The sequence below is a fragment of the Centruroides sculpturatus genome, unplaced genomic scaffold (assembly GCF_000671375.1).
Source record: "Centruroides sculpturatus isolate CEXI.00-Female unplaced genomic scaffold, Cexi_2.0 scaffold1179, whole genome shotgun sequence".
NCBI lineage: Eukaryota > Metazoa > Arthropoda > Arachnida > Scorpiones > Buthidae > Centruroides > Centruroides sculpturatus.
This window is the reverse complement of record NW_019385506.1, coordinates 234,314-249,508: the sequence shown is the minus strand read 5'-3', so window position 1 is coordinate 249,508 and position 15,195 is coordinate 234,314. Positions and strand designations below refer to the sequence as shown.

The 15,195-nt window shown below is 31.2% G+C and overlaps 1 protein-coding gene across 1 annotated transcript; it reads left to right on the top strand.

Annotated features, from left to right (window-relative positions):
* Positions 1-1,106: 1,106 nt before the first annotated feature.
* On the top strand, positions 1,107-5,935 carry LOC111639645 (phospholipid scramblase 1-like). Its single transcript, XM_023385548.1, has 8 exons — positions 1,107-1,178; positions 2,437-2,591; positions 2,690-2,806; positions 2,888-2,965; positions 3,142-3,281; positions 3,354-3,527; positions 5,561-5,719; positions 5,799-5,935. Exons 2-8 carry the CDS (start codon positions 2,462-2,464, stop codon positions 5,847-5,849), a joined length of 849 nt encoding a protein of 282 aa, XP_023241316.1. The 5' UTR covers positions 1,107-1,178; positions 2,437-2,461; the 3' UTR covers positions 5,850-5,935.
* Positions 5,936-15,195: the final 9,260 nt, after the last annotated feature.

The window sequence follows — 15,195 nt, the reverse complement described above, 5'->3', positions numbered from 1 at the left end:
TACTGAAGATCAATTTCCAATTGTTTCTCGTAAATTACAGACTTAGTAATTTTCCACAATTGAATAAATTTTCGCATCATTTTTTTATATCTCTTACTATTATATATTAATAAACACCAGCTAACATTTAAGAAAAAAGATAAATCCTCACATAATCTGTGCGTTATACCATCATTATAAATATTTAGAGTTCCAAAAGTTAACTGATTTATCAGATCCATAGGAAGAAGCAACAATACACTATCCATTAGCATACTGATAAACATTCCGTAAAGGCATAAATTTCCATAAAATTTCCAGAAAGAACTCTTCCAATTACTTTCTTTATATTCTTCAAATAGTTCTAAACCACAAAATTTAGCAACATAAGCAAAAGGTTTTGAGATACAATGAAAACACGACATCATCGTAATGACTTCGTACCTAAATATGTTTAAGATATTATCGATTAATGATCTGTTATGTAATGTTTAATTGCATGAATTTATTTTTATATAATTATAGCGATCTATAACATGATACAGTATCATTATTCTACATTATTTTACGATAAAATGTGTATTCTATATAAGTTTTTTAATTGTGATAATAAGCCTGAGTTGCTTCTAACTTCAGAAAGACCTTGAAAATAAGCAAAAGAAAAATAAGAACGAAATAAATTACATTACTAAGCTATGATATCAAGAAGTTTAAAGCTAATTTTTCTTTTTACAACTTACATAACATTTTAAATAAATTTAGTAGAAAATGCAGGTTATTATTAACAGAGAATATGAAAGGACAGTATACTTGAGAGATAACGGAAGATATTAAATTAATAAATGAACGGAGTATTAATTACTACAAAATATTAAATAAAAAATAATAAATTTAATCACGCTCAATTTTAATTATATATTAATTATGTTAATGTATAGGCCTATATATATATTATATGTATTTTAATTCTGAAATTTAAAAGTCGTGAAAAATAACGAAGTTCGAACGATTTTACAATTTTTTGCGATTCATTCAGTCTGAAAGAAATACTTAGTATGAAAACATATCATCCTTTTAATAACACGTAATAAGCAGAAACTAGTGCTGATTGGCTAGACAATATCATTTGTAAAATGACATTGAGAGCATCCCGTTGAAAGTGAACATATTCATTCAATGTAGGTAAAAAGTAGCACTGGGTAAGTACTTAGAACTTTAATTCTGCATAATATAATGAAACTGTAAATTTATATTTAAATTATTCGAATTTTTCATTTTTTTTATCATTAAACCAAAAATATAATATTTATTTTTACTGATTTCTTATTGTTATCGTTTGCAGTTAAGAGATAGAGTCCATTAAACTTAAATAAATTTAAATGCATTTATTTATAGACTAATGTTGTAGAATTTATATAAAAGCATAATTTTTATAACTTTTCTCAAGATAATAATAATAACAATAGCATTAATGCATTGTGGCATTAATGTTTAATTAGAGTTGTGTGTGTTTTAATTGATTTCTTTAATAGATAAATGCATAAAATAAAAATTTAAACATGCAAAAGTAAGTGAGATATTTATCGATGTAATTTGTTACTATTTAAATTATGTACTTTATATAAACTGCTTTCATAATTTTCTTCCACCCACATCAATTAAGTACCAGTCGCCTTCGCCATTTTGTTTAAGTTTTGAATTTCAAATCGTTTTTTCTGCTACCAGAATTAACAAGGTCAAAATATAGAATTACCAAATGAATTTGAATTATTTCTAATTACATAATATTCTTATATTTATCGAGTACTAAATATAATAAAGTAAACATATTAAATGACACGTTGATCAAAAATAATTTCTAGATTTTTTTACGTTATATGCTGTGCTTTAATGCGATTAAACGACCTTCTCTACTTACTTTATGAAGGAACCATCTGTTGAACATAGCTAAATACTGATTCAAACGCAGCTTGCATTTTATACAAGCTAAGACATGAGTCACCCTCGATATAGTGTTTACAAACAGAATATTTTAATTTCTTTTCCTATTTGATTAAGGGATTGTCAATTTTTGAGACAATTAATTTGTATTGAACGAAGCTATTTCAAGTGAATAATTTTAAATTTTTAATAAATTTTAAACAAATATACATTAAATTAATTATTAAGAAATGATTATTACACTTTAATATTATTAAAAACCTGAAAAAATTGTGTTTTCTTTATCATGCAAGTCAGATTAATATGAGGAAAATCTTGGTTTACTAATGTTTCCACGCTTAAAAATAATTAAATTATTTTTTTATATATACATATATAATTGCATAAATAATTAAATTAATTTTCACTTGATAATATATAAAAATTATCAAGCGCATATTATAATTTGTGTAGTATTTTAATCCGAATATTAAAATTAATCAGTTATATAATGAAGTGAATTAATTTTTAAATAAGGAAATTGCAACTTTCGTTAAGGATCATGTCTGAAAAACAGAAAAATGCATTAAATAATTCTAGCAAAAATGGAGTTTCGATTCCATTAACTCCTCCAGAAAATGAGGAGATTCCGTTTGCTGATGATGACGTTAGTAATGAGGAAATAGTCAAAGGTAAATTTTTAATTATTTTAAATATTTTATAAAAAGAATTAAACTGAACAAAGTAGGAAGACTTATCTTTCTTCCTTTTACTACTATTTTTAATAAAGGCGTTGTGGGAGAATGGATGCCTGCACCTACATCACCTATTGATTGTCCTCCTGGATTGGAATATCTGTGTACACTCGATAAACTTTTCGTAGAACAGGAAGTTCAACTTTTAGAAGGTTAAGATATTATAATAAATCCTTTTAAATAATTATAAAATATAAATACAGTTTAAATAATTTCATTTATTTATTTATCAGCCTTGACTGGATTCGAAACGGCAAATAAATACTCAATAAAGAATGAATTAGGACAAATTGTTTATTATGCTGTTGAAGGTGACTGAACATATTCTGGAATTTAATTGTAAAATTTCTATAAATTAAATGCTTAAAGAAATATTTGATTTATAAAATTATATAGGCCTATTTATATAAATTATTTTAAATAATTTAAACTTTAATTTCTCACAAGGTTTATGTCAATATAAAATATTTTATTAAATATTTTTCAGAGACGGATTGTTTGACTCGAAATTTATGTGGACCAATTCGTCCATTCGAAATGAAACTTTTAAATAGTTCTGCCAATGAAATTATATCTCTTAGTCGTCCATTACGTTGCATGACTTGTTGGTGCCCATGTTTTCTTCAAGTAAACAATTATTTCTTTTCATTCTAAGAAAATTTAAATAATAAAATTAATTCGTTTATAATGTTATTTTAGGAATTGGAAGTTATGGCTCCACCAGGAACAAAAATTGGCTTAATAAAACAAGATTGGAGCATAATGAGGACAAAGTTTTCCATACAAAATCATGAAGGAGAGAAAATATTAAGTATACTTGGTCCCTGTTGCAATTGTAAATGCTGTAATTGTTGTTGCGATGTAAATTTTAAGGTGAGCATCAAGATTACAGTAACTTGAAGTGAAATGGATCAAGCTAAGCTTTTAGCATCATATTTTAAAGAGATTTTTTTAAATTTTTGTTTTGTCCCTACGTGCCTCTGCTCAGTTGAAGTTTCTAGAAGATAAGAAAGAAAATACTTGGCGAAACTCGCTTCCGGTTTCATAGAAAATTTGTGTGTGTGTGTGTGTGTGTGTGTGTGTCTGTGCATGAGCAACGACAACACGTAATACTTCATAAGTTTTTTTATCGGCACTAGCAATAAAGTGAAATATTACGCTTATGATTGCAAGTAAAAATACAGACCTGTTATTAAGCAAAAGTAGATTGGGTTTTTGACGATGTTATGCTGTGGTAGGTCTAATGTGCAGGTAGTCAATAACTAAAAATGCCTTTTACAATTTTTTTAAAGGTTGTAATTTTAAAAATGCTTTTTTGTACTGCATTGGGCGAGGTAAAATGGGTAATTAGAATTTATGAAATTTTATCTACAGAAACTGTATGAATACTATAATAGAAATAATGACCATCTGCTATCATGATCTTTTTATTTTAACATGTAATTTTACACTGTAAATGCATTAAAACAGTTTTTTAAAGCAAGAATAGAGTTAGTCTAATATGGCTTTAGTACAAGGTCTCAAATTATATCCAAAGGAGCAAGACTTAACCCAAAATCCGAGCTGGTCAGGCAGTCAGTAAGAGTAACTAGATAGGGACCGGGGTCTTGGTTTCCCATAAGGCTAAACAGATTCAAGAAATTTCCGAAAAATTCCAATAATAAAACAAACGTGACATTTTAGAGGCTAGTTCAGAGGAAGCAGAACCCTACGGCCATTTAGAAGGTAAGGAACGGGGCTCTTATTTTCATTTTTGTTTCCTTCTGCTTTGTGAGACTTTTTTTATACCCATCATGCAAAAATGCTCTTGAATTGTTCTAATTTAAACTATTAGGGGCAGTCAAATGAAAACGAGACAGACTATATAACAAGTGTGGCATGGAAGTTGGTAATGCAGGTAGGTGTGTATATAGAAGTGCCCTCTATTGGGAATCAGGAAGGAACAGTGTAAACGTTCACCGCCTGTGCCATTTGTCTGTTAGACATGCTCGAAGTGAGGTTGTCGAGTCGTGTGTGCGTCCAACATCACTATGGAGGTCCGCTGCTTGTTTACTTTCTGGAACATGGCGCCACAATTAACGCACAGCGGTACATAGAAACTTTGCAAAAATTGAAGCGTGCCGTCAAATCCAAACACCCGGGAATGTTGACAGACAGCATCATTCTGTTGCAGGATAATGCCCACCCACATGTTAACAAGGTTGTTTTGACTACGCTGCAGAAGTTTTGCTGGGCACTTCTGCGGCGTAGTCCATACACATCCTCCATACAGTCCGGATTTCTCCCCATGCAATTTCCATATTTTTGGAGCCCCGAAGAAAGACACTCGTGGCCGTCAATTTGCTTTGGACGAAAAGGTGCACGCTTGGGTACAATCATGGTTCTGTAGCAACCGCAAACGTTCTTCTATGAAGGCATTGACCATCTTGTCTCACAGTGGGATAAATGTATCAACAGTTATGGCAATTACTTTTGAATTAATAAACAGTTTACTTACTTTTTTCCCACCTGTCTCGTTTTCATTTGACTGCCCCTAATATTTTAATGTATTGAGTTTGTTTATGATTAGTTTCATTATTATAATTAAAAAGTATACTACCCATTTTTACTCCATATGGAAATTGAAATGATTCATTTCACTCCTACATTGGTGTAAAATGGATTGTTAGATAATACATTGAAATGTCTATATCATCACTCCCAATAAACTTAGGTGTTTGCGAATTATGGTCTTTCAATCGCTAGTTGTGATAATTTTTTACAGTGCAATTCATTTAATTTTCTGTTATAGTTCTTTTTACAATAAGTGATTTTGCTGAAACTGATCCATTTCACCCCCATTTATTCTATACATAGAATTTCACGATTCGTTTTTTTAATATTTAAAAAAAAATATATATATATAGGTATATGACGTAGAAGGAAATAATGTAGGTAAAATATCAAAAAAATGGTCAAATTTAGCCAAAGAAGCTTTTACAAATGCTGACGTGTTTGGCATTTCTTTTCCTAAAGATCTCGATGTTACTATAAAAGCTGTTGTTTTGGGTGCTTGTTTCTTAATCGTAAGTTTAATTTATAAAAATGAACAAACTTTATGATAAAAAATATAATAATATTAATATAATTATTTTATCTTTGAAGGATTTTATGTTTTTTGAACGATCTCCAGAAGTAAAAGAAGTAGAAAAATAATTGATCTCACGTTTTACAATAATGAAGATAATGCTCTCGTTTGTTCTACTCAATATTTTGCTTAGCTTTTTTTAAAAAAAAAAAAATTATATTTTTATCCATTAATAATAATGTTATTTTGTTGATTTATTTTGGTACTTTTTAAATGTATATCTTTATCACATATAAAATAAACATAATTAAGTTTTATATAATTAAATTACTGTATTAATATATAAAAACAGTAAAAAATACTTAATGCATGGAAGGTTTTCTTAAGTATTTTTGAAATATATTACCATTGCTAAAATCATGTTAAGCATATTAAAAGAAAAATATTTTATACATACAAAAACGTCAGTACACCAATTAAACTACTGAATGTTGGCTTCTCAGTTAACAAGAACAACTGAAATAATGAACGAAATCAGCAAAATTTTAATTTTTCTGTCTAAGTTTTCAGCTGATATACTGTAAATAAAATTAATTATACTCATTATTATCCATTAGATGATTGCATCTATTTACTGCGAAAATTTTGACTTAGCAATAAATTTTTTTTTTCATTAAATTTACATAATTCTTAATGTTTAAGATAAAATCGAGTTATTTTTGATCAAATGCACTAAAATTTTCTTTAACCTTAAAGATAAATTTCTATAACTCTTTGATAAGAAAATTAGTTTTATATTTACTGAAAGAAAATATGATTTTTTTTTTATTTCTAAGAATGAAAATAGTAATGTTTGTATTTACTTAGTTGTAAGAAAGTATGGCATCCACTAAAGATCTCAGATGGTTCGTATAAAGACGATATCTATATTTTAATATTTATAACTTAATATATTCTATATTCTATTAGATCATTGCTATTCAAGTTATGTCTTTTATAAACACAGTAAATGTTGTTAATCAGAATTAATTGAGAAAGGAGTGTCTAAACGAATTAATGAATTGCTGGAATCCGGAAGTTTCCACTCTACTGTACAAAACTGTATTGTCTATTGTCTGTAATTGTATAAAATTCTGAACTTAATGAAGTTAAATTACATTTTAAATCTATACTAACACTGTTTAAATTAATTTCAAAAATAGTTACTGATAAATAATATATAAGACCAGAGCCGTAACTAGGATTTTCGACGCCTATGGCCAAGAATAAAAATGACTTAAAAAAATAATTTTATTCTAAAAAATTATCTAATGGCATTTAAATACTATATAAATATAAATATAATTTTTTTTGTTATTAATTTCGAATACATATTATTCCGAAACCGTCTCGTGGTGCCTTATTAAATCGGCGCCTATGGCAAGGGCCACATTGGCCATACCCTAGTTACGGCTCTGTACGAGACAATACATTTAATATTTATAGCATTAATCACTAAGTGTTGACAATTGCATTCGAATTAATGGTATTTTAATATATTATGGAGTTAAATGCTACAATACTCATTTTTATGAATAAATATGTAATTACACATACTACCAGGGCCGGATTAACCCACTTTGGGGCCCTAGACATTTTCTTCTTACCGTGCCCCCTCTCTCACAAGAAATAAAGCACACAAAAATATAAAACAATAAATAAAACAAAGCTAAATAATGTGAAAAAACTAAAACAAATCTTAAATTTTTATTAATAAAAAATATTTAATACACAACAATAAATTTTAGTTTTTCTAGAAAAGTTTGAACAGTTTGTTTATAAATTTTAAAAATTTAAATTTATTTTATTAAATGTCTAACAAAAGTTATACAAAAAAAAATATTACCTTAAAATATTAATTATCAACAAGACTGTGTCTTGTTTATAAAATCGCACTGCCTGCTGTGTTACTAGCTTAGAGGTATGAAGGAGTACATGTCAGGAGTTGCAATATGGCACAGAATATTAAGTGCCCAAATCACGCGCGCATAAAAAAAAACCAGACTTGTAGGTAGCTACTCAAAGGACCGAGACCGAGTCAAAGTAAAATACAAAATGACGACTCTCTCTAACAAACAGGCAAACCGAAGTCAGGTGGTGAGAGTACCACCCACAGTCGTTCTAGGAACTGGACTGAGACCCTAGGACTGAACACATAGTATTTTCTTTGTTGAATAAAATTTGGATAATTTAATTTTGTAAATTTGGGAGTGCTTTAAATATGACATTAAAACAGGGTTTTATGTCGTTACAAGTAGGTTTTTAACATTATCTAGTATAGTAAAATCATGGAACCTATAAAAATTTGACGTTATATTAGGGTTATCGTTACATCCGATGACGTCATAATCGGGTTAAACTGTATATTGTTTGTGTAAAATAAAAACATAATTTCGGACGATACAATAGTCACGATTATTTTTTTCAAAAACGGGAAATTTTCGTTAGGCATCGACAAAAATTCAACCCGGGCCGACGGGTTGCAACGGAGAGAAATTTGAAATTGGATAGGTTAATTTCATCAAAAATGCATTGTGGACGACCTCGTGGTCGTGGCCGGCGAAGTTTGAACGATCGCGCCCAAAAGCAGCGATACCAAAGAAGATTGGAGAATGAAAACGAGATCCGCTTTGAGCGTCAAAGTGATTCCGCTTAGTAGTGTCTCCGAGATATAGTTGTGTCCCAAATACGGTTTTGCCGTTTTACTTGTTTAATTTAATCTTTTTGGTTAATATTTAAATAATATCATATTTTATCAGTTTTGCCAGTATTATAAAGTTGTTCAACAGAAAAGTAAACTATCTTATTACAAATCTTTTCAAAATAGACAGTTTGACCGGGCCCTAGACATTTGTCTCATTTGTCATGCGATGATCCGGCCCTGTTTGTAGCAAACCGCCATATTTCTTGTTAGAGTTCGCGTTTACTTTCTAACTGGACATGTAAGTACGAATACACATGCTAATGACATCACTTCCGGTATTTAGAGGTAAACGCACCCGTAGAAAAACGTTGCTCATCCCTGGGTTAACCTGGTACTCACATGCGGAAACGTTTGTTTTTTGATATGGCTAGGTTATTCCAAATATTATCCACTAAATTATGAAAATATTTTGAAATCTTTCTTTAGTTTCTTCAATTACATTATTAGTTATCTATCGCAATCCAAAATCATTACGTATTTCATTATATTTTTCATGGATGGATATGTCGAGCCCGTCTCTCACCACTCTGTCATCACCAACATCCATAAATCTACATTGAAACTGTTTTAATCATATCCATTGCCTCCAGGCAATGGATATGATTAACAGGCCCTCTTAGTGTCCAAGGGCATAAAGAGAAAAAAAGAGGGGGAAAGGAAACTAATGGGAATGAAAATCATTTGAATTACAATTAGTGGTACAAACTTCTCTCGAAGAAAAAGGGACAATTTAAAAAACTTCCTTTTTTTAGTTAAAAAAAGAAATAATTATAAAAGTAATTAATATTGATTTTGGATAAGAATAAAGCATAATGATCTGAAGAAGCTTCTCAAAAGTTTTCAGTGATATAAACCATTAAATAAAAATTATGGTAGCAAAATCCTGTACCAGAATCTTATGCTGGTTATACTGTAGACATCAAAAAGTAGAAAAAACTTTCACCAAGTTGTGTCGTGAGTGTTAGTTGAATAAGGAGAGCGATGTTAAGAATTGTTTGAAGTCAATACCATTGGAGAGCAAAGACGATGAAAATCAAACTCCATTACATTTGGCAGCAGCAAAAGGAAATATTGTAGTTATTAGAGAGGTTGAGGCAGACGTTTTAAACGTGTAAACGTGTAGGTCGGACGTTCGGCGCCGCTTTCCCGTAAGCCTAAAAGTTTGACAATGGTGTTTGGATAGTCGGTGGAATCACGCTCGACATTCCAAACACCATCGTCAAACTTCTAGGTTTACGGGAAAGCGGCACCGAACGTCTGTCCTATACGTTTACACGTTTAAAACGTCTGCCTCAACCTCTCAATTGAAATCCTGTTGGAAAGAGATCCTAATGTAAATGATCAGGATATCAATAGGAAAACTTCACTAATGAAAGCCATTGAGGGTTATCATGAAAAAGCTTTACATTTACAGTACTGATTCAAGCAGATGTAGATGTTAATGTGAAAGACAGGAGAAAATACAGTGATTCACAAAGCGCTCAAAACTGGCCAATACGGTGTTGAACAGTATCTGCTTCAGTATACAATTGAAGTTAATATTGCTAATAAAGACGGAATTACTGCACTTTATATTTTTTTTTGAGTGTACTTAGTATTTACATATGAATTTTTGCAAATAAATTATGTAATAATGTAAATCAAATTTTTTAATGTTTTTATCAGGAAATACATCAATTCTAACACTCCTATCATATTTGAAATAATAATTGGAGAGGTTTTTTAGAGCTGCTGAAATTATAAAGATTTATAATTCGTTCTTAAAAACAGAATCTAGTATTGAAATAATAGCAAAATGGACGCTTGTAATGTAATATTATGCTGTAAAAATAAAAAAATCCAGCAACGAGTTGCATAACTTTCCTGGCTATTGAAATCTTATTTATAAAATAACTTCAATAATTTTAATTACATAACAAAATTGTGTGTGGCACCATCTGTTATGAGATTTTGTTATAAAAACTTTTTATATTTTTAATTACAGGTACTATAAAATGTCACACACTTAATTTTGAGAGTAGAGATGAGTTTTATATATATATATAAAAGTATAAATGTTATAACGAATAAAATCGTCATTAGGTCTGACCCTACTGGAAATACCAAATACTATATAAACTAATACACGAAACTCCTCCCATTGGAGCTGAAAAGAGACAGCACTGTCACCTTCCGGCTTGGTTTAGCACAATTCTTTTCCTTTGTGGTGTGCAAGGAATCTAAAGGCCGCCGCAAACTAGGCAATTCCGTCGTTTTTGACGTGACGTCAGAGGCAATTTTTATGGTCACGTCGAGCAAATTTACCACTTCTGATATCCCTCGTGACGTAGTTCCACAGAATCAATGAACATTTCGTCTACCCTTCTACAAACTCGGTAGTTTACTTTCTAAAATGATTTTAAAGTTTGAGGGATCAATGATCCCGCTAAGCACCACCGTCGGTTACCTAAACAAGGGCCTTGGGTGGTGCCCGTAGCTGCAAAAATAAGCCGTCAGAGGCTTTAGCCACTGACCCCGATCAAATGGTGTGCTCCGACATGTCCCCACAACAGACAGGTGGGAACCAGATACACACGTTTGATCCGGACCAGTTGCCTTATAGATTGTAAGCAACAACGAGGACCGTAAACGATGTTGGGCAATCGATGGCCATCAAACGGGCGATGATCGTACGAATTTGCTTCGATATTGCCTAGTTTGCTAGTGTTCAATACACTCAACTGCGTTTATAAACAGGTTATAAACAGAGTTTATAAATCAAATCCACAATTGCTTTGAAACGAGAATGAGGCCGATTTTTCCTTCTCAATTAGTCTATTAATAAATCCTATCGAGCTTTTACGCCAATAAAATTTAACATTAATTAAAAGTAATTATTTATTATGTAATGATTGTCAAATGTCAATAAATAAAACATTTCTAAATCACAAAAAAGTCAATATTAAAGTCAGCAATTATTTATTTTGACATCGTCACAATGCCGGGCTGCAATTTTAATCATATTTTTAATTTAATTTAAAATATATGCTTTCCACTTTAAATTAGTAGTGGCTTGACCTTGTACATCATACTTTTCCTTTAAAAATACAGTGATGCAGGTCATCTATTAACTGGTTTCCGGGAGAAGTTTTGAATTGAAAACTTCCGTCTTGCATCGGAAGTTTACAAACGGAGGCTCCGACCTCAAAGGTTTCCACATCTGCTCTCGGGTTTTATCTATCTAACCCTGTTTTCGAGATTAAGAAGGACAGACGTACGGACGACAGTAAAAATTTATAGATCTACATTTTTTTTTTTTTTTTCAAATTGCAGCTCAATTAAGAGGAAGATAACGAACAATTAAACATAATATTTAAACTTACCTTAATTATCTATTCGTAACAGTCTGAATATTGAACATATTATTTGCAAATAACAAACGATTTTATTTTTTTACATATTCAATATTGTTATTATGAGTGACGTGTATAATTTAACATGGACACTTATCTCAGTCCATGTTTGGCCCACCAGTGGCCAACGGTCTTCGTTCCCTGAACACTGGGAGTTCGGTCGAGGGTTTGCGCCTCGCTCGAACGAGCTTGCCACGTGGAGTTTTCCGGGTTTTCTCCACGTCTGTAACGCCTAAATAGTGGCCAGTTTCCCTTAAAAAGACCTCCCGGAAGGCATCCCCCTAGGCAGATTGCCCAAGTGTTGCGTTGCCATAACCAAACAAAACAAACAAACAGTCCATGTTACTGTAACTGCTGTAATCATAAATATAAATAGTACATAAATGCAGTTTTGTAATCATTTCTCACTGTTCCCAGAACAGACCTGCAACGACACATTTTATAGTTTAAACATTTATGAAAATGTTCTGAAATATTAGCGGTTTGCTGTAAATAGTAGAGGAGAAGATGGTATTATTTTTCCCCATTTTCATTATAGTGAATTGTAAACAAGGTATCATGACTACACCCACATTTTTTGTGCGAAAAGTACTGGTAACTATTAAACTACTGATGTTCCTAATTGGATTTTTCGCTAATGTAACTATAAGTATGGTTTTTGAAGGCATACAACATACAAAAAGTCAGAAAGTAGGCTTAGGGAAAACCGGGTGGTAATATGGAACTTAATATATGTTTTTAAAAAATGCTTTAGTGTATCCAAAAACAAATAGGAAAGTACAAAGAATGTTAAATAATTACAAAATTATTTACTCCCATGTATTTTATCGCAAAAATTATTTAATAATAATAATAAAGAAATGTACAATGAAGAAGCTAATCATTTACAAAAGTCACAAATATAATGCTCCTATAGTGTTAGGTAACTATTTTTACTTTTTTTATTTTCCTTCTATTTTTTCATTCATCTACCACATACTTTTACAAAAGTTAGACGGGTTCCATATTAATTAAAAGCACCAATGGGGTCCGTATTTCACGCATCGCCATCTTGAATTAACTTATGTCTGTCAAGACCAAACTTTAAAAAAACGTGAACATCACACAGATTAAAATGTACCCCTAAGTTTCTGGAACGGAATACATGCACCATGAACTTACAACTACACAATTTATATTTTAGAAATAATTAAATTTACTTAGCATTCAAAACTTTAGAATTAGAATTTCGAAAAACAAATATGCTAATTCACTACAAACAACTGTTTAACTGAAGTGAAACGGGTTTTCCCCTTGCTATGGATATCTGCCTAGTGCAGTTCAGCCACAATCCGCTACAGTTCGCCTTTATTATCTGTTTGAAATAGAGGGGTTCCGTAATACCTACAGAGTTCCATAATACCACCTTCTCCCTATACAAGTGGCCCATAACTGTCGGTCTATCTTTCAGCGTAACGAGTCAATCGTGTGCCTGACAATCAATATACGTTACATGTACAGTACACAGTAGCGTAGCGTGGGTGTCGGCCGCCCGGGGCGGAGGAAAATTTCACCCTCCCTTATTTAGGTATCTCAATTTAAAAGACTAAAATTCAGTTTCGTCACAGAATAAGTAATGAAAAATTCCGTGCTAGTGTTGCCACCTTTTTAAAATCGCCGACCCGGACGGCAGGTGAGGTTTGTTCGAACAGAAGTTCCTGACACATGCGTATATCATCTTGCAATGAGAAGAATAATGTGCAGTGCATGCTGGTTCTAAATCAGTTACAGTTAGCGACTAGGGAGACTTGGATAGGAGTAACGCAAGTGACCTACCTCTATTGGATTTTGGATGTGTATATGATTCCGAATGAATCGTACAAGCAAAAAAAAAAAAAAAAATCGACAGGTTGCGCACGATATCCCCGGCGGATTGTCAGAAGTGCGATATTCCCCATTTTTATATACAGTATATTTTTTAATCGTTTATAATTTAGATTATTTAATTGCTCCTTCCTCTCTTCCTTGGCATGTTGTGAAATTTCTGATAGTTGGATAATAAACCGTTTTATTGTAATTTGTCTTTTTAAATTATTTTGAGTCGATATTAAAATTTGGAAAAGGGGGGATACCTAGATCGGTAAAATACGCGAATTTCTTCCTACAACTTCGGTTGTTGTTCGGGGTACAGTTAAGGTTTTAACGAAGTTCGAGCGAATACATAATTAGCAAAAAAAAAGTTGAAATAAAGTGATTAAACAAAAATTATTACAAATATCGTAAATAACAAATGCATATATAGAGATATTTTTTGGAGGGGGGAAATGGTCTTCACAATTTGAAATCCATCGAACACAGAGTAAAATGCTCGCGTATACACGCGCGCCATCTATCGTAGGATACTATGCCGTAGTGTATTAAAAACCTTCCAAAGTTTCATGGCAATCGTACTATGCCAGAAACCTTCGCGGGAGTATATTAAACAACTTCCCAAAGTTTCACGGCAATCGGATAAACGGTGTGGTAATGCATGAAGGACAGACCCACACAAACACATACATTCATTTTTATATATATAGATATTCTAGCTCGTTGGGCTAAACAAATGACGACATAAAAATAATTCTTAATTTTTGGAGGTGAAAAGTGAAACAGAAAATCCAAATAATATTGGGGCTAAATAATTTACTTATTTATTTTGATAAAAATTAATAATTTTAATTAAGTTTAATGTAATTATAAAATTGAATATTTTATAATCGAAAAGAAGTAGGTGGCGAAAAGTCGCATATTTATGTTTGTTTAGAGCGTTTCGTAAATTGGTAAACGTGTTTATAAATCCTCCTTTACATAAATACAACTAAAGAATTACATAATAGAATCGTTTATTACGTATTGTAGTACCTTGATCTTTTTCTTAACATTGATTCTTATAAATATACTGAAATCTGATATCAGTGCAGATTGACTCAATTAGATTATAGTTTTGGAGTTAAATAAGTTGTTTAAATTGTAATTTCTTGCTAAAGTCGTTTATAAATGTTTGAGGTATTATAAAATTGAAAAAAATGATATAAATGATCCAGTATATTATAAGAAAAAATTAATGATTCGAGAAATTATGTTTTTTATTGTTGCCATTTATGCTTCTTGAAGCATTTATACAGTAATATTTCACAGTGGCACGTTATCCTATGGGCAATTGCCTAGGGGCCCCACCAATAGGATCCCGGACCAATCTTTTATAAGAAAATATTTCCCCAAAACATTCCCCTGAAGAAAAATGTCTACACTGTATATGGAGCCCTTTAATTCAAATTTGCCTGGGCCCCATGAAGCTATAATGTACCACTGATTTCA

Coding starts and splice junctions, on each gene's coding strand:
- LOC111639645 (XM_023385548.1), top strand. CDS start 2,462: ATGTCTGAAAAACAGAAAAATGCATTAAATAATTCTAGCAAAAATGGA. Junction 2,966..3,141: donor TGTTTATTATGCTGTTGAAG/GTGACTGAACAT, acceptor AATATTTTTCAG/AGACGGATTGTTTGACTCGA. Junction 5,720..5,798: donor TGGGTGCTTGTTTCTTAATC/GTAAGTTTAATT, acceptor TTATCTTTGAAG/GATTTTATGTTTTTTGAACG.